This window comes from Suncus etruscus, chromosome 7 (assembly GCF_024139225.1).
Source record: "Suncus etruscus isolate mSunEtr1 chromosome 7, mSunEtr1.pri.cur, whole genome shotgun sequence".
Taxonomy (NCBI): Eukaryota; Metazoa; Chordata; class Mammalia; order Eulipotyphla; family Soricidae; genus Suncus; species Suncus etruscus.
In genome coordinates, this window is record NC_064854.1 from 31311689 (window position 1) to 31332898 (window position 21210).

The window sequence follows — 21210 nt, forward strand, 5'->3', positions numbered from 1 at the left end:
CTACCCCACCTGCACCATTAAGCATGATCCTTTCTGAACTAAACTAAAATTTACTGTATATTATTGTATTTTAGAGCTTTAACTTTTTTTTTTTACCTCGGGTGTGTGTTTTGCAATCTCTCTAATTAAAGTGGAAGCATTTTTTTTCACCAATTCATCATTATCTTTCAAACAGGTAAGTACAACTGGAAAAATCTCTGCTTCTACCACCATTTCCGCAAGATCCACAGAATGTTTTGCAATCTGACTGAGTGCTGAAAGAACTTGATGCTGTAAGGCAAAAATAAAAATCAAGCAAAATATGTAGAGTTCACTGCAGAATAATTTAAAGAGCTTTATACATATACTCAAATACACTTAAAGAAAGGAAAAAAAAACTACTGACATAAGGCCTTAGATTTAAGGCCTTCATATTCTAGTATTATTTCTAAATACTCAATTCCTTAAATTCCCTTTTTCCAAGTTAAATATATTTGTTTTCTATTGACTCATCTATAGTAATTGTAGATGATCAAACTATATGATCTTTATGGTATTTCTGTTTATAATATTGTGATTTTAAATTATTTGAATTCATTTATTTTTGGGGTTTGGGTCATACCTAGCTCAGGGGTTAATCCTGGCTTTGCATTCAGAAATTGCCCCTGGCAGGCTTGGGGGACCATATAGGATACCAGGACTCAAACCCTGTGTGTCTTTAATCAGGTTCATGCACAGCAAACACCCTACCGCTGTGCTATCTCTCTGGCTCCAATAATTTATTTCTTAATTATATAATATTTAATATAGGATACAAAAAATAAGATTACTGCAAAATGACTAATCAGTACTGACATTTTGTTTTTGGCATGATGCTAATATAATTTTTAAGAACCTTCCATGGTTTAGCTATAGCTAACAAAATATTTAAAACTTAATGGATTACAATCATTTAAAAAAAAAAGTTTAAGTAGTGATTTCCTCTCACTTTTATTGAGATACTATAGTTTACAATACTGTTGATGACATAACTAAAAATATATATTAAAAACACTAATATAAGCATTGAAATTTTCAAAAGAAATTTACATATAACAGAAAAGGGAAACCTCTAGAAAAATCTCATTGATTTCTAGTCCTTAGATTCATGTTATTATTGATGCTACTTCTTATTTTCAATATTATATATTTTTATCAAACAATCTATGTATAATTCTTAAAGCATAATTTTCACTTATTAAAAAGACTAAATACATAATATAGCAATCTACTTGCAGAATAATTAATAACTAATAATTTAAAAAATGTAGAATAATCTGTACACATCGACATCTTCTTAGATTAGAAGCATGATTTGTTTAAGTTAATTTATTATTGGGGGGATTTTGGTCATACTCAGTGGTGCTCAGGGATTATTCCTGACTTCACTCAGGAATCACTCCTGGAAGCTTGGGACCAGATGGTGCACAGGGGAGCAGAGCTGGAACCTGGTTGACCACATGCAAGACAAGTGTCCTATCTGATGTACTATTTCTCTGATCCCTTTAATTTTATTTTTAAATACCTTCAAGTTGGCATCAGGATTCAGGATCATCTGGGCTAAATGAGCAATAGCTCCTGCGTCCACTACTGTCTGTGCCAACTCCGGAGAATGCTTTGCAATTTCACTGAGGGCTGAAGCAGCTGCCCCTTTCAAGGCAATTTCTGGTTCCTGGATACAGAGAACTAGAAGAGGGACAGCGCCTGCATCCACCACAGCCTGTGATAGCTCTGTGGGTCCAAGAAAAGTAATTAAGTGTGTATTGGTGGTGCTGTGCAAGACATCTTTCACCCTGACAGATCCAGTTGCACCTGCACTTCAGATCAGTCTTCCTGGTGTCATAAACTATGTGGGTTTCAGCATCTATGCTGAAAAGGAGACAAGGCAAGAGATGGACCTTCATTACTATGAGTATATTTAGGTTAGGCCAAAATGATTTGTTCTGTCCTAGTTTTAAAAAGAAAATTAAAAAATCAGATGTTAACTGTTTAAACTTTGACAATTATGATAGGTAAAACATGGCTTTATAAGTGGTTTTACACTCAGAGAAAACGAAAATTCCAAAAATGTACTGACCACACTAATTAATTAGTGGTCTAATTAACTAAAGTTTATTTTGTGTTACCTGAATAGATCCAAACATAAATATTGTAACAATATGCCTAATTTATATTATTTCTCTTCTACAGATCTAGATAAGATTGTAAATAATTATACAAAATTTAAAGGTGAATTTAATTCACACCAACTTACACAGCAAAGATTTACAACTCGGTAACATATGGTTATGCATAAATATTAATGAAGGTGAATAAATTTTTTTTTGTTTTTTGGGCCACATCCAGTGATACTCAGTTGTACTCCTGGCTGTACGCTCAGAAATCGCTCCTGGCTTGGGATACTGTATGGGACACTGGGGGATCGAACCGTGGTCCATCAATGTGAAAGGCAAAAGCTCTACCGCTGCACCACATTTCAGTCCCTAAATAATTTATTTTAACCATTTTAAGTTTTAGAAATAAACATTAAAAATAAACATTAAAAATGTCAAACAAACATGTTTATTTATTTCTGCCCAATAGTAATGATAAAACAAGTCATTTTAAAATATAGAACTAGTTGTTAGCCATAGTATCTATGAACAGAGTCTTTCATTGTAGTCATAATATTTCTTTTTTTTTTTTTTTTTTTTTGGTTTTTCGGGCCACACCCGTTAGATACTCAGGGGTTACTCCTGGCTAGGCGCTCAGAAATTGCCCCTGGCTTGGGGGGACCATATGGGACACCGGGGGGATCGAACCGTGGTCCTTTCCTTGGCTAGCACTTGTAAGGCATATACCTTACCTCTAGCGCCACCTCGCCGGCCCCTGTAGTCATAATATTTCTAAAACACATGTGTTTTGTTTTGTTTTTGTTTTTGTTTTTTGGGCCATGCCCATTTGACGCTCAGGGGTTACTCCTGGCTATGCACTCAGAAATCACTCCTGGCTTGGGGGGACCATATGGGACGCCAGGGGATCGAACTATGGTCTGTCCTACACTAGCGCTTGCAAGGAAGACTCCTTACACCTCTAGCGCCACCTTTCCGGTCCCAAAACACATGTGTTTTATAGTGTTTTAAAACACTATACTCATGCCTATAATTTCTTCCTTTCATATTATTTTATTTTTAAAGAAACAGCAGCAGTGGTTTGTATTATCAACCTCAAAATGTAATAGATTCCTGAGAAGCACTAGCTGCCTGAAGACCATGAAGAGAGCAGTGGACAGGTGATTACTATTTCTCTTGCTTCAACCAAGGGAAATGGGAATAATAGAAAATGATATATGTAATCCAGTGGTCCTCAAACTAAGGCCCATGGGCCACATATTGTATTTGTATCTGTTTTGTTTCTTCATTGCAAAATAAGATATATGCAGTGTGCATAAGAATTCGTTCATAAGTTTTGTTTTTACTATAGTCAGACCCTCCAATGGTCTGAGGGACAGTGAACTGCCCCGTTTAAAAAGTTTGAGGACCCCGATGTAATCCCTACGTATGATTTTCATATTTTATGTTAGTGACATCACACTCATTAATTCAACTAAATTAAAATAATAAATGTATTATATGTTAATATCAACTGTATGTGTAAATTGTACATAGTATAACAAAATTATATTGATATTCTCATTTCAAGTGATTAGGAGGATTGATCTATTTATGTATTTTATTGTTTTATATTTACTAACAAATTTTAATTGGAGCACCATAATTTACAATTTATAGCTGAGCTTCAGGCATACAGTTTCTCAGTACCAATTCCATCACAGCGTCAATTTTCTTTTATCTAAGTGGAGAGCTGCAGCAGGGCCCTGGGGAGTCATCACAGGGGACATTGGCTAGTAGAGAGGAAGGTGTGTCAACTTTCCAAGTTCCTTTAGTGTCCCTGGTTAGGAAGAAAGGTTCTGAGATCGACTGAAATGTACAGTTTTTTATAAAATGTGATTCAGACAAGTAGTTAACCATTCTAAATTTATCTACCATGAATACAAAAGTCCTTAAGGTCCCATCTCTGGTTTAGTAGGAGAAAACATATTTACTGAATCTAAACTTTATAATCTAATTAACAATTATGATACATTACCTGCATTATGTCTTGCAATATTTTTAAGTGCTGCAGCTACAGCCTCTTTGACTCCAGGGTCAAAATCTTCCAAGCAGATCACTAATGTATCCAGAGCTCCACAGTCAACAACTGCCTGAGCTAGTAGAGGAGAATGTTTACCAACCGCTCGTAACACAAAGGCAGATGCTTTCTTATAAAAACGCTACAAGGATAAAACAGATAAGACAAAGTGACTTGAGCACTAACATAACCTAAGTAAATATAGACAAAAACCAATATAAAATGAATCTGAAAACCAGAGACGGGGATGTGATTCAAATGGTAAAGTGCATGACTTTAGTTTTATCCAAGCAATTCATACTGTCCTCACTCTGATAGCACTAGATGTGACCACCTTGGTGACACTCAAACATTACCAATCAGAATCGAATCTGCTAGGAGTAGCCCCTAAAATAAAAGATAAACATACTATGCAAAATCATGATTTCCCCCCATTTTTCCCATTGTTTCTATTCAGTAACTAATCTAAGACATAACTTAGTGGTATATTACTTTTCAAATATTTTACTTTGTATCATGCATTTGAAAATTGTATAAAACAAAATAGAAACTAGTTTTATACAAATGCATCATTCTTGCAAATTCAGATTTAGGGTTCTGCATAACACTGGAAGATACTGCTTAACACATATTTTCAGCATGTGCAACAAAACTCTATATTGAGAAACTTTATCCTCTCTCTTACCCTAAGTCTCTACACTTTATGACTACGATTAAAAAAATAACTGAATGACTGGAGCAATAGTATAGTGGATAGGTTGTTTGCTTTGCATGTAGGTGACGCAGGTTTAATTCCCTGTACCACATATGGTCCCCCGATCCTCATCAGGAGTGATCCCTGAATGCAGAGCCTCAGTGGCTTCTGTATTATTGTTTTGGTACCTACTTCTAAGAAATTCTCCACTGGTGCATGGAACAGAGTGCTATTTCCTCATGGAAGAGCCTCATGGTGCTCAAGGTCTCAAGCATTCTTGGCATACACTCCAACCCCTAGAGCTCTCCCCTCAGGCTTATTTAGACAATTTTATTTTGTAAACTTAGTGGCATTTAGTGGTGCTCTACATTCACAATGTAGTATGACCATCATAAATCTAGTTCCATAATATTACAATCACCTGAACAAACGATTCCATACTACTGAATGACCTCTCCTCCTTCTAGAGCCTTGACACCACTGTTGTTTCTTGTTCTATGAATTTACTTATTCTGGATAGTTCATTTAGGCAAAATCATAAAATATGTACTATTTGTCTTCTTTTTTGATGTCATCTTCAAGATTCATCCATTTTGTAGCATATATCAGTTAATTTATTTTTATAGCTATTAATGTTAGATAGGATAGCTATACATGTGTATTTATAAATACCTACCTAAACTTTTGTTTACCCAGTCCTTATTTTTGACTATTATGACTAATGCTGCTACAAACCTTTGTGTACACATACTATTGTACAACTTTTCCCCAATGTTTTGGAAAATATAACTAGGAGTAGAATTACTGAGCTGTGGGAGGAATCTGCCCCTGCCCAAGTAGTTACCAACTGTGAGAGACTGTGAGTGACTCCTGTGTGTGTTTTTCTACTGTCCTGTGTCCTGAACCTCTCCTGAGTGGGCCAAAAAGGGCCCAGCAAAATCTTACTCCTAGAAGTTCCAGAAGAACATAGCTGCTAGTCTTCATGGCCGTGCGCTCTTTCTAATGAATGAACCCTACTGCAACACACAGAAAAAATCACACTAGGAACTGTGCTGGATCTCTGAAGCCCAGCATATCTCTCTGGACTGTCTTCTCTGCTGTGTGCTCAGGCCTAAGATTGATCCTGTGTGTGGCTTCATCCATGGAGGGCTCCCCTTCCTTGGAGATGAGTCGACCCACCCAGAAAGGGTGGAGCCAGAGGAGCGTGGCTGCGAGCATCATTTAGCCAATGAATGTCAGCACAACACATTGAAAAACCCACAATACAAGTGTGACAATGGGGAAACAGGGCAGGCCAGCACCAGGCATAGAGAATGAAGAGAATGTTAAGGCAACTATGATGAACTGAAAACGGCCAACCAACTAGTCAGTCTCTCAGATATGGGGTTTAGAAAAGAAATATGGAGGATGTTCAAAGAACTCAAAGAAAGCATAGATCGAGTTGAACAGAACACTAATAAGAAGCAAGAAAATATGAAGACAGAAATAAAAAAAAAACTCCAAACTTAAATAACAGGTCAAATAACAGATCTGAAAAACTCAGTAGACAAATTAAAGGACTCAATGGATAAGCTCTCCATCAGGGTAATAGCAGTTGAAGATAGAATTAGTGAGCTACAAGATGCGATGTACATACAACAGAAGAGATTGGAACAAAAGCCTTAAAGCAAAAGAGCAGACCATGGAAAAATTACTCAAAGAATGTGAACAGATGAAAATAGAAGTCTTTGATAAGCTCAACAGAAACAACTTAAGAATCACTGGAGTCCCAGAGACCCAGGAAGAAAATCTCCAGGAAGAATCAATGGTTAAGAACATCATTAAAGAGAAACTACCAGAGCTAAAGAATATATGCGATCAAATCCTGCATGCTCGAAGAGTACCAACTAAAAGAGACCCCAGGAAAAACACTTCAAGACACATCCTAGTCACAATGACAAATCCCACAGATAGAGACAGAATTCTGAAAGCAGCAAGATCAAAAAAGGAAATTACATTCAAGGGAGCATCCTTGAAATTTGCAGCAGATCTGTCACAAGAAACACTCAAAACCAGAAGGCAGTGGTGGGACATAGTGACAAAACTCAATGAAATAAATGCTTCGCCTAAAATACTGCACCCAGAATTACTGAGCTGCATGGTAATTATGTTTTAGTGTGGACCTGTTAAACTCTTTACCACAGAAGCTGCAGCATTGAATTTTGCTACCAACAATGAATAATGGTTCTAATTTCTCTTCGTCTTTACCAACTCTTGTTATTTTCCAGTTTTCTTTTAGATATGGTCACACTAGTGAAAAAAAAGTGCTATCTCACCATGATTTTGATTGAATATTGTTATGACTAATGATTCTAAATATTTTCATGTTTGTTGGAATTGTGTTTATATTACTTGGGAAAATGTTAAGTCCTTTGTTTTGAAATAATGTAGTTGTTTGTCTTTTAGCTACAGAATAGAAATTTAATCTCAAAAATATTCTAAGATATATTCTTGGTGATGGTAGACCAGAAGAATAGAGTTAAAATTTCAAAATCTGTATAAGAAAATTCGTTAGTGTTAGGTGACACTGTACAGAAAATATAGAACAGACCCAGTAAAGAGGAGAAAGATCAAAGCATTCTTAGATAATCTTTTTAAGGGATGACATGCTTACAGAATTATACTTGGTAAAAATATATAATTGCAATACTTATACTTGGTGAGAATTCTTTACAAATATTCCACTATATATAGATAACTTTTATTTTGGGGGGTTTTGGGCCACATACAGCAATGCTCATGGATTACTAGGGGTTCTGTGCTTAGGGATTACTCACTCCTGGCAAGATTGGGTGACTGACCATATTGGGGTACCGGGGATCTAACCTGGGTCAGGCACACGAAGGCAAATGCCCTATCCTAGTATTGCTTCTGCTCACCACTCCAGCCCAAACTGACTCCTTTCTTTTGATTACTTCTTTGCCCCTTGCTTCAAAAGCTATATATTACAGTTTTATTAAGTACTTTATAGCATATATAGTACTAGGGTAACATATTTGCTTAGGAATATATACATCTTTCTAAGACCACTCCTCTAAATTAAATTCTTCCAATTTTACAGGAACAATGCTTTATATGTATTATTCCCTTAAAATATTCGTTTCTCTTTATATTAGAAATCTAGAGAAAAGTTGAATATATATGCCAATGTAAAATACTCTAAATATGTTATGTGTAATTCAAGTAGAGAGTTGTAAAAACATTCTATTAATTCTAATGCTTTTATTTTTTTTTTCAAATTTTTCTAAAATATAAATTTTGTTTTTGCTTTTGCACCACACTCAGTGGTGTTTAGGGTTACTCCTGGCTCTGCATTTAGAAATTACTCCTGGCAGGCTAAGGGGGTCCATGTAGGATGCCAGGGGTTGAAAGCCAGTCAGCTGCATTTAAGGCAAATGCCCTCCCTGCTGTGCTATTGGTTTGGTCCCTGTATCTGAACTATAAGATTTCATTAACTATAAAACTATACATATTTTATTAAACAAGTCTTACATTCTGCTCTGCCATTGAATAAACAAGTTGTGGAAGAATGTCGCCTTTTACAATTGCTTCTGCAAGATCATCATTGTAATTAGCCAGTCTCCCAAGAGCCAAAGCAGCAGTCTGTTGAATTGTTGGAACCACATCCAGAAGAAGAGGTCTCAGCAAAGATACTACACCTAAGTTAAATGAAAACAGAATAGAAATAAAATTTTAACAAAGCATGTTACTGACAAAGTGATAAGAAAACTAAGAAAATAACTTAGTAACCCTAAAATATTCTGAAAATTAATTAAATGCTTTTATATTTATATAAACACATATCTATAAATATATGAAAATAACTATGCTATATAAATATTCTCAAAAATAATCTCTGAAACTAATGACAAAATATTTTCTGAAAATGAAATGTTTAAAGTTTCTCATTGGCCAAGACAAAACAGTACAGATATCAAAGTAGAAGACTATCATGAAAATAAGGAATACTACATATTTAGATTAAGAATTTGAATCTCAAACAATGTGAAATGCATAGCAGGGGTGGAGCAATAGTACAGTGGATAGGGCTTTGGCTTGCATCCTGCTGATTGGGGTTTGATTCTTGGCATCCCATATAGTCCCCCAAGAACTGTCAGGAGTAATTCCTGAGTGTAAAGCCAGGAATAACCCTTGAGCAATGTCGAGTGTGGCCCCAAAACAAAACAAAAAGGCAAAGCAATTTTTGAAAGCATATAGTGTAAAACTATAAAGTATAAATTAGAGGGATGATTTTGGGGCTGGTAGAGATTTAGAGTTCCTGCAGTTCTTGAAAAACCCTTTTCAGGAATTCATTCAGGTTCTCAATTAAATATTACTATTTTTCTAATGCCCTAAAAAAATATTCCAGCTGTCTGGTCATTTCTCTAATTCCAACCTAACATTTATAGGTCTATTGTAGACCACTATTATGATGTTAGCTATTTCATATGACCTTTACTGTGTTGAGGTATGTTACTTTAACTCCTATTTTAATGAGCATTTCTATTATTAATAGGTGTTAAATCTTATACAAACTTTATATATGAATCTGATAGCTATGAGTATATATATTGGGTGTTTGCATTAATTGAGTTTGTATTTTGAACCAGCCTTGTCTCTCTGGAACAAATTCCACTGAGTCATAAATTATGATTCTTTCAGTATATTGTTCAATTTTGTTCACTAAAGTTTTGTGGAGGATATTTGTTCATCTATATTATCAGAAACTGAGATTTAATTTTCATTTTTTGTTATGTTTTGTCTAACTTTAATAACAGGGAGGTGATTGCTTCATAAAATACGTTTAGAATACTTTCTATTTGATTATTTTTGGGCCTCTGGGCCTCTGGGATTACTCTTAGGTTTCCAGTCAGCAATCACTCCTGGTCGGCACAGGAGACCATAGGAGATGTTGAAGATTGGACCCAGGAAAATTTGAAGGGTAGTGACATGGGGCTCAACTTGTTTAGATTTCTTCTTTTTTCTTTTTGTTTGCTTTTTGGGACATACCCGGTGATGCTCAGGTGTTACTCCTGGCTCAGCACTCAGGAATTACTCTTGGTGCAGCTCAGGAGATCAACCCCAGGTCAGCTGTGTGTAAGGTCTTACCTATTATACTATCTGTTCAGCCCTTTCTTTGGTTTTCTTGACTTTACGATTATTCCATAAGTCCCACCCCCCCCATTTTCAAGTATTTACGTTTTTTTACAACTTCTTTCTTTAAATTATTTTTTCACTAAGACAGCTTGATTTACAAAGTTATTCATGGTTGAATTTTAGACATACTATGGTATGTTCTAATATCAGTCCTTCCATCAACATTCCTAGATTCTTTCCCATCCCTCACTCCCCTACCCTGCCTCTTAGAAGGCATATTTTAAAATTAGGTTATAGTGGCAACTTTCCCCATTCTTTTCTTGGAATCTATTTAGTAGGTAATTCTAGTAGATAAGATTCTCTAGTGTTCAAAGTTCATGTTAGAACTAGATTATTGAGATTGTTTAACCTGTTGTTTTTACCTCCATATGCACCTGTAGTACCATGTGGTATTATTCCTTTTGGCAAAGGCACATTAAAAATGGGGAAATCTTATATGTGCAAACAAGTTCTTATTTAATAGAAATAGGAAAACAAATTTTATATTGCAGTAAAGCCTTACACTCTGAACTCTTGTCATAGTGACTTGACTTAGGCTTCAAAAGACTGGACATTGACCATTCACCCTTGAACCTGGGATCTCATCTTATGAAACCACCACGGTTTTCTACACCACCACCAGGTATTGGATTTCTACCAGGAAGGCACTAATGCTGCCCTGGCATCGACTTGTTCCAGAGTGGGTTCATATGACACCCTGATACTTGGTAACAGCAACAACCTGATTTCAAGGCAGGATTCTTTGTATTGCCACCTAATGGTGAGAAGAAACCGGAAGCTGATCAGTGTCACCCTGACTTTGACATAGGATCTGTATAAAAACCAGGATCTCTAACTACAGAAACCAGACTACAGCAATCGTGATTGTGAAGAGCTTTTACTGGAAACACAGAAAAAGACTTTGGAGTTAGACAATTTAGAATGCCCGGAACCTGTAGTTGGTCTTCTGCCAGGATGCTTCATGGGTAAGGTCTCCCTGGTTTTAGGCCAAAGGTTTTTTTCTTTATATTTCCCCTATATTTTGCTGTGCCTATGCAAAAACAAAAACAAACAAAAAACACTGCCACACACACCTTTGTCTTTTATTTATTGTATTTTTGTAATCTTTAGCACCATGATTACAAAAATGTTTATAGTTGGGTTTCAGTTATAAAAAAAGAATACCCCCTTCACCAGTGAAATATCAATCTATTGTTTCTATAAGGTTTTTGGAAAAGTCTTTAGGGTTTTCTAAATATAGTATGCTATCTGCAAACAGTGAGAAGCTTGACTTCTTTTCCTATCTGGATGTCCTTGATATCTTTTTCTTGCCTAATTGCTATGGCAAGTACTTCCAGTACTATGTTGAATAGGAGTGGTGAGAGGAGGCAGCCTTGTCTTGTACCATATTTTAGAGGAAAAGCTTTTAGTTTAACTCCATTGGAAAAAATATTTTCCATTGGCTTGTGGTAGATAACTTTGATTATATTGAAAAAAGTTCTTTTTAGTCCCATCTTATTTAGTTTTTATAATGAATAGGTGTTAGACCTATTATATATTTTTATCTCTTATTTTTTGATCAGGGCTCCCTTTTTCATAAAATCTGGGATATGGATTACTTTATTTTACCACATATTTCTGCATTTTTTTCTCTAAAACTGAGGGAAGGAATAAAGAAAGGCTGTGGGCCAGACCACAGCTGTATTGCTGGGGAAATAAATAAGGACAGAACTAAATAGTCAAGTCAAAGTCAATGATAATAGAATCAAGAGATCTAAACTTTAACAATCTAAACTCAAAGGGGTCTGTTACACTGGCAGGTCAGGGGACAAAGCTTGGTGGGATAGGATGTATTCTGGGTCCATTGGTGGAAAGAGGTTGACACTGGTGGCAGAAAAGGCCCTGACTCATTGCATATCTAAAATTCAACAATGAAGAACTCTGTACACCACAATTGTTTTAATAAAATAAATTTGGTTGTTGTGGTGTAGATCTTTTGTTTTCAGTGTTATTGACTGTGGTTTGAATAAGTAGTTATTTCCTCTTAAGTCCCTTGACTGCTTCCCCTAGTTATTTCCCATCTGCTTTTCCTTGCTATCCTCATTACTTTTCTTTTGCCCTTTCCTCCTGCATTCAAAGGTCACTGTGTTCCCAAATTCCCTTTTACAATGGTTGGTTTCTAGTTTTATAGTTTTACTATAACAAAAAATAATTGACAATATTTCAATTATTATGAATTTATATTTTGTCTTGTATCTTAACATGTGGTCTATCCTGGAGAATATTTCATGTACATTTGAGAAGTATGTTGGGTTCTGGTGTAATGAAGAACAAAACAAATGGCCACCTCTTTTAACTCATTTAAGGCAGTTGTTTCCTTGTTGATTTTCTGTCTAGTTGATGTATTCAGTTCTATGATAAAGTCACCAACTACTTTTATGTTGCTGTTAATGGTTCTTTTAAGATCTATTAATAAGTGCTTATATATTTTGGTTCACATATATTGATAATTGACAAGTCCTCTTGATTTACCCCTTAATATGCTGCTAACATTATAAAAATGATAATACTATTAAATATAGTGGAGCTTCCTTATGATCTATATCAAAACTTCTGTGACATTCATGAAGGAAATAGAATAAACATTACTGAAATTAATATGGAATCATAAAAGTCCCAATAATTGCACATTTACCATAGCTAAGATATGAAACAACCCAACTGCTTAAAGAAAGACAAATGGATAAAGAAAATGTAATATGTATATATTATGTACAAAAGTTAGTAGTGTGTATATAATATATTCAGAAGAAAAACACTGCAGTTTGCAACAACTTGGAGGAAATTTGAGGTTAGAATAAGTGAAGAGCATCTCAAGGCAACAAATATTTCATCATTTCACTCATATGTGGAATATAGAGTAGAAAAAATCCAAGGAACACATAAAAACAATGAACACAAACTGGTGGACTCAGATGTTTGTATATGATTACCAGGTCAATAAGATAGGGATCAAGGGGAAAAAAGGAAATGGCCAAAATAATGTGGTAGAGATATTGGGAATTTTTGTGATGGTTGTGGGTGGTAATAACCACTTTGAAGAGGCATGACCTTGTATCCATAAAAATGTATATTCATATAAATTAAACTATTATTCAATACATTATCTGAAGTTTCAGTTACAACAACTCAGAAAAAAAGACAATTATAGGGTTTTAAACCTGAAGAGAAATTAAACTCATATTTGCAGATAACACAATACACAGGAAAACCCAAAAATTCTACCAAAGTTTCACAAATAAACCAATATAGTAAATTATCAGACTATAAAATAAACATATAAAAACCTCTAATGGTTTAATAAAATTTTATATGCAAACAATAGTTATTAGTATGTCCAAAATATTAAGCATCTATGAAACAATTTAATAAAAGTGCCAATTTTATTTAAAACTCTAAAGTATCTACAAGAAAAAGACAATGTTTCATGATCTGAAATAATTAACATTGTTAAAATGACCACTCTACTCCCTAAATTAAACAAATTAAATACAACCCCTATCAAAATTTCAATAGCACTTCTCGAGAACATGGTATAAAACTATTAAAATTTGTATGAGATAATAAATCTAACAATACTGAAAAAACAGAAAGCATTCCCTGATATTAAACTATACTATAAGTCTATAGTCACAAAAATAATGGAGAATGTAAATCCTCTCTTCAATAAATAATGCAGGGACAACTAATTAGCACCTGCAGAAAAAAAATGAATTGGGTACCTATCTCCCACCACATAGAAAAGCTAATTCAAAATTAAATAAATATTTTGCTGTTATATCCAAATCCATAAAACAAGGAAACAAAATTAGAATTATGTATGAGCCAGTTTTGAAAGGTGTCCTCAATAAGTCAACCCACTATTTAAAAAATACAAAAGCAAAAATAAACATGGGAGTCATTCAAACAATAAAGCATTTGGACTGAAATAAAAAAGGCTAAAATTAAGACAATCTACTGAATGGAAGAAAATTCATACACCATACATGTAACAAAATATCCAAGATAAAGCATTTACAAACTCAATAATGGCCTCATCAATAAATGTGAAGATGGTATTTAGAAGAGAAAAAAGAGTGAGTAAGCAAGAGAGGGGGGGAGGGAGGGAGGGAGAGAGAGAGAGAGAGAGAGAGAGAGAGAGAGAGAGAGAGAGAGAGAGAGAGAGAGAGAGAGAGAGAGAGAGAGAGAGAGAAAAGGTTGTCTGCTATAGAGGTAGGTAGGAGAAAGGTTAGGGGTCAGGAAGCAAACTGAGGACATTTGTGGTGAGAAATGTGCACTGGTGAATGGGTGGGTGTTAGATATCATGACTGAAATTCAATTATCAACAACTTTGTACTTCATGGAGATTCAATTAAAATTTTTATTTTTAAAAAATGTGAAGAGAAGTATTTGAGCAAACATTTCTTCCAAGAGATAATACAACAGGCTTATGGAAAAGTTTTCATCATGATTTCAGGAAAATGCATATCAAAAGGTCAATGGAAATTCTTCACACCAGTGGGATGGTCTATCAAAAGGGCTGAATACAATCATTCATGACAGGGATGTGGTGAAAATAATCCTCATCCACACTGTTAGTGGAACTGCCACCTGGGGAAAAAAGTATGGTAATTTCTAAAATATATATGTATATATTTATATTATATCATATGACCCAACATTTCCATTCCTTGGTATATTAAAATAGTATATGTACTCCCCTACGTTCTTCGAAGCACTATAATAGCCAAGATATGAAAATACCCAAATGGATTAGTAGTTAATAATATATGGAGACAATAGAATACTACTCAGTGATAAAATGAAATCTTACTTTTGTTACAACTTAGATGGAATAAATGTGAGTCATGTAAGAGTAAAAACAAATAATGTGTGATCTCTCAGAAAGCAAGAGAACAGACACATTCCACTGAAAATAAGTCTTTGAATTCTTGACAACAGAAGTTAAGGTGAACAGGCAGGTCAGGGCCAGGAGAGTTGATGCAAACAAACAGGGAGTGTTGAGGGACAGTGGTGGAGAATTAACAGGGAGTGTTGAGGGACAGTGGTGGAGAATTTTTGGCACCTGGGTAATGGTGCAGTGGTGTAGTGATTTTGTATGTCAAAAGTATAAACATCAACACTATTGTGAATCATGCTACCTTAATAAAAAATAAGTTAAAAATTAAAATATTTGGGAAAAGAAAACAAGTAGTTGATCTCTTCTTTGCAAATGGCTTTATTAGTGATTTTTAAAAAAATTTCACTTATAAAATACACACTACAAAAAATTTCCATTTTAACAATTTAAATGTACAATTTAGGGCTCTAGATATACTTGTAGAAAGATAAAAACATAATTTTATAAGGACCACTAAACTTTTTCATAGAGGTAGCACCATTTTCATTCTCTTATCAGAAAGTACAAGGGTTTAAATTTTTCTATATCCTGACCAATAGTTTTTCTTATTAAGAGGCAGCCTAAACAACAATACAAAATGGTATCTCATAATGATTTTTATTTTTTCCCTAGCACAAATGATGGTGAATGAAACATTTCATGTGCTTATTGGCAATTTGTAAATCTTCTTTGTGTATCTGTCTATGCATTTTTGAAATTAGTTTTGATGGTTAATATAACTTGATATTTTTAGTAATAATATACATCATTTAAAATAAATCTATACTCTGGGAAAAAAGTTAACTTTATTAACAGCTTTCAAAGCAAATACATTAATTAATTAATATAATTATATTGTATATAATTATATTGAATATAATTAAAATATAAAGTATAAATATACTGAAATGCTTTACATGTATGTTTTATGTTTGATACTTTTCCTAATCATTAACTTCTAATGATCCTGGTATTTTTCTCCTTTGTTATGTTATGTGAAGTCAGTGACTTTTATTTTTTTTTTAAGCCATATCTGACAGTGAATTACTCCTCAGGGGTTAGTTGCATGCAAGGCAAGCGAGTGCCTTACACGTTGTAGTATCTCTTCTCCCCCAAATAGTTTATGTTTTGAAATACAATGGGATAAGCAATACCTCCTGGGTTATTCCACCTAGATCTTTAATATTACATGTCAAGAACTTGGAAGAGTGGGCAGGAGCAATAGCCAAGCGTTTGCAGACCCGGGATCTATCGCTGTCATAGGGTCCTCCAAGCCTGCCAGGAGTAATTTCTTTGCGCAGAGGCAGGAGTAACCCCTGAGAGCGCCGGGTGTGCCCCACAAAAAAACAAGCAAACAAAACCAGAAGCCCTCCTTCCCTCTACCCCATAGCAGGTTGCTGGACAACAGGGGCCTTGAGGTTAGGCTCGGGTTGGGATGGGAGGAGCCCGGGCAGGAGGGGGAGTCGCCCAGGGGCGAGCCACGCGGGGTCGGGGTGAGGGCTCACCCGCGTTCTGCAGCGTCTCGATGTTTTGGGGTCTGGTCGCCAGCTCCGCCACCATCTGCACGAACTGGGTCCGGGCATTCTGGTACTGCTCGAACACTGCGGGACACACGCACCGTCAGTCAAAGCCGTGCTCAGCAGCAGCAGCAGCAGCCCGACTCTATCCAGCCCGGCCCTACCTTGCAGCACCCGTCTCTGACTCATGGCGCCCTTAAGCCCAGCGCCCACCGCCCGGAGGCCGAATCGCTGATGGGTCACTGCTAACGTCCTCAGCGTCCGCGCGTCTCCAGGGCAACGGGCACAGGTCCTGTGTGTCTGCGTCTCCCGGGCAACCGACCGGAACCGGAAACCTGTGGTCCAACAGCCAATCCGATGTGGCGTTGTGGCTGAGTGGGCGGGACTTCTGGGGTCAAAGGACGCTACTGAGGCTTCGCCTTCTTTCTGTGTCCGCCTGGGACTCTCTAGCCTACTCTTCCCGGGCCATCGTCTCCCCTCTGCATCCCAGCCAAGCCAGGAACTCTGGGCTGATGTGGCTGCTGCTCCTTCTGGAAGAAAGTGTAGTTAGAACCGGAAGAGGGGTGGGAAGTGCTGTGTCAGCACCGGCGCTAGGGCTCCCATAAATGACTAAGCAGCTTTAACTTCTTTTTTTCTGCTTGCTTTAGAAGTCATGGTGGAGATTGGGTTTGCAGAGGCCAGTGGCAAACCTTTCTCCATAGCCACCATTGTCTCAGACCCCCCCCCCCCCCCAGCTGCTGCAGTCCTATTGCTTGGGAGACAGAAAAACAGTTCAGAGTTTCCCAGCGACAGTGATGAATAACCAAAGGCGTAAGAAAAAATCTTCTGGCTCTCCTGGAAGGAACCATATCCCATAGTTCAACCCTCAGCTCTTAAAGTTGTGACCAAATTCCCTAGATTCAGCACACATGTGGTCGGAATGCAAAGGAGCTCCAGAAAGTATCAGCAGATCTAGGTGACCTGCCCTGCATTTGGCCCAGATGACGTCCCTACTCTGGCAACTTTATGGAAACTGGCCAGTCGATGTGTGGCAGAAGCTTGAGGAACACATGTTGGGGTTCTTCAGATCTCTGCTGCTTTTCTAGCTGTGGATTTATTCTCTGTCACACAATGTGGTGGTGTCCTGCATAATTGACTTTGGTGTTGATCGTCATAGGTATTTGATGTTGATCTCAAAGTTCTCTATAAGTTTCTTGTGTTTTCTTTGGATTTTGTGGCCTAGTCAGCACTTTGAGAAATCTTGGGGAGAAAAAGGGAGTCATTAACCAGACCATACCTGCCAACTTTCCACTGAGAGGTTTGCTTTTCTCTCTCCTGGATGCCTTTTGTGTGTTATTTGCTTCGTAGCAATGTCTTGTTTGAACAGACACAGGAAGGCAAGACAATGATTTGCTTTTGCATTGATTATGTTAGTGTTGTAGATGGGTCCTGATAAAAACCATGGCATCCATAATATCAATGTAAGCTTCAATTTCCCTATGTAGGTTGACATTAATTCCACATACTTCAGAATGTGGGTCCCACCAAGAGTCTGAATGGACCTGGGCAGGCATCATGCCACCGTAGCTTTGACATGAGAATGCCTGAGCCCACAAGTAATAGAACTACTGGAAAAATTAACACCCCCCCCCAAAAAAAAAAAACCCAAAAAACAAGCAATTGACAAAGATCTTAGAGGATTGGGAAAAGCTAAAAGAAACTCGCTCGAGGCTTGTAGTTTAGGGAGTAAGATGAAATGTCCCTAAGAAAAGCGACACTGCTCTGACCTTTTAATCCTGGCGCAAATTAAACCATTCAGTTCAATTTTAAAGTTATGGATGAAATTTTTTAATGTGTTAATTTAAAGAAAATGCATCACATAGTCGACATAACTGATCATAATACCTTTATTATGGATGAACTTTTTTCTTAATTTAAAGAAAATGCATCACATAGTCAACATAACTGATCATAATACCTTTATTTCAGGATAAGAGAAAGCAAAGTTAATTAGAAAAATAAAAAAAATAAAAAATAAAATGGAAGAGAAGAAAAAAGAAAGAAGAGAAGGCTCAGTAGCAAGTATATTTGTGGAAATTATTATATTCCATAAGTCATTAATACATTAGTAAACTCTTAAAATAAGTAAAAAAGCAATAAAAGGGTGTGTTTATGGCATGAGCTTTTTTTTTTACTGTTCTTATGCAAAATGACTAACAACATTTGTCTCACCCTGTTATAGGAGGAGAGAAAACAAAACTATAGTCAGCAACTTTCCCATCTATAAAACTTTAGAACAAATGGGTCAGAGATAAAGTATTGCAGGTTGGACACTTAACCTTGAATAGAGCTGAATTCTGGTACTTTACGTGGTGTCCATCTGATCTGTCACTCTAGGACCTACTAGACACTTGCAGTTGCAAGCCTTTTTGTTTACAATGTCCTTTTCATGGCTGCACTAGCCTGATCCCCAATCTTTTGGTATTGGTCAGGAGGCTGGGCTCATAAAGTTGTGAGCCAGACAGGCAGATTCTCTCTACACCAGTAGTAGGTGCTGTGAATGGCAAAGGGCTGGGCGCTACTGCTGTGATGCATATGGTCAGAATAGCTCTGACCCAATTGGCTGTAAAGGTAGATGAAGACATCCAGAAGGCTCTGAACACTATATAGAACCAAAGTGATTCCTTGGGCCTCAGTCATAGTTTAAAACTGATAACACCTGGATCTGTTAATTGCGCAGCAGGGAGGATCCAGTGTCTCCTTAAAAACCCAAAGCAATGCTGCCTTTACACTATTCAGGTGTGATGAGGGAGACTTTGAACCAGCTAAGAAGCACAAGGCTCATCAGGCCTGGCTGTGAAGTCATCTTACCCCATTCTTTGGATTTATTTAAGCATTTCTCATAGAGGAGCCATGCATAATACTAGGGTACAGAAATTCATTGTTGCAGATTAAGTTGCAGTTTGTAATTCATTTTAGTATGACTCACTTCAGGGCAAATTATTTGTGTGCAAAGCTTAAAGAGGAGGGAACAAAGCAGGGAAATTCAAGGCAACACCTCTAAGTGGCCCATTCTAGGAGTTGTGTAAAGGTGAATGGGTCTTAAATCACAAAGTTACTAGAAAATAAAAGCAAAAAAAAATCTTGTCTGATCAAGTTGCTTGAACAAGAGTTATATTTTTGTCATGTTAACTTTGCTTTTATTTCTTTCTGCCAGCCTGTCTGCCAGGGTGTAAAAGTGAAATGAAGTGTCATTTGGGGCTCAGTGCTTTGAATGTGCATAGTGCCAAGCCTCTGCTTGTACATTTTAATAAAGCTGCTTTTCCTACATTTCTTTTTGTCCTGACACTTCTTTAAGATTCTTGCTTCAGTTTCTATAAGAAATTCTAAGAGAGAAGGGCGATATAAGTGTGTTGAAGAATAATAAAAGTACTAAAAGACATGAAGAAGATACATCTTTAGTAGAGGTAAACACAAAATCAAGAATTATTGTACGTTTGGTTTATAAGTTTATTTTTTACAGAATTAAAAATAAAAAATAGGGAATACAGTGTGTAAAGAGGTAATGTATGATGGTGATAATGGGGGAAACAGCAATGTACAGAAACAGCATGTTTTTTTTTTTTTTATGAAGCATAGCCATTATCAGTTTACATTGATCAGGGCTCCTTTACTAGGCCTATATGGGACTTTGTTAACCTCCAAAATATTCCAAAGGGGAACAGATATTAAAATCACATAAATGAACCATAGCATGAGAACTGGTGGCCAACTGATAGGACAAGGGGACTACGGGAAGGAAACAAGGCTAGATGGGTCTTATAGATAGGAAAAGAAATAGTTACAGGCCATTTTAAGTCTAGGATGGTATATGGAGTATCCACAGTAATCACAAGGATAAATTTTAAAAAATCACAGAAGGAAAGAAGAACTGTGTCAAATTATCTTCCACAAAAATATTAAAAATAAACTCATAGGACCTGGAGTTGTAGCTCAGTGGTAGAATGAATACTTTGTGTGTGTAAAAACATGTTTGATCTCTAGTACCAAAAATGTTTTCAAGAGAAAATGTATGGATTAAAATTAGGCACACATAGTAAGGTACAAATAATACAAACAGCAAAATAACAGAGATCTCTCATTTTTAACTGTTATTTTAAAAGTAATTGGTTTAAGGAGCCAGTGTGATAATGTGGCAGGTAGGTCATTCTCCTTGCATGCTGCCAATCTGGGTTTGAGCCCTAATAGGAGTGATCCCTGAACACAGCCAGGTGTGTTCCCCAAACAAACAAGTATCAGACATTTAGGCAAATGATCTTAAAGGAATAGAGGAAATAACACTGAACTAATTAAACCCTACATAGATATACAGAACACTCTACCCAACAATAGCACTTATTTTAAAAAGTGCTTATTTTTCAAAGCACATCTGAAACACATTATACACGGGAAATCTCAAAACAATTCTGAAAACTTAAAGATTGAAATTCTACTAACTGATTTGCAACCAACAACCGAATACATTTAAATACTAGAGGGGAAATGGAAAATAAACAAAAGAAAATTAAGCATACAATTAAACAGTCAAATCCAGAAAGGTGCGGTAGCGACTGGGGAGGACCCCACCAATGTGGCCCAGTATCCAAGAAACCGCCACCTTCCCTGACTCCAACGTCAAGTACGTCTTCCGCACTGAGAATTGGGGAATGGGGGCCAGG

At 36.4% G+C, this 21210-nt stretch overlaps 1 protein-coding gene across 1 annotated transcript in view; it reads right to left on the minus strand.

Annotated features, from left to right (window-relative positions):
- The window catches only part of SPAG6 (sperm associated antigen 6), a 35433-nt gene extending 18677 nt beyond the window's left edge, over positions 1-16756 (minus strand). Inside the window, exons 1-6 of the mRNA XM_049777842.1 lie at positions 16678-16756; positions 16502-16597; positions 8414-8580; positions 4147-4330; positions 1544-1749; positions 97-270 (exon numbers count right to left, since the gene is read on the minus strand). Of these exons, the coding sequence (XP_049633799.1) occupies positions 97-270; positions 1544-1749; positions 4147-4330; positions 8414-8580; positions 16502-16597; positions 16678-16702 (852 nt within the window). The 5' untranslated portion in view covers positions 16703-16756. The remainder of the gene's footprint in view (positions 1-96; positions 271-1543; positions 1750-4146; positions 4331-8413; positions 8581-16501; positions 16598-16677) is intronic.
- Between the last annotated feature and the right edge of the window lie 4454 nt (positions 16757-21210).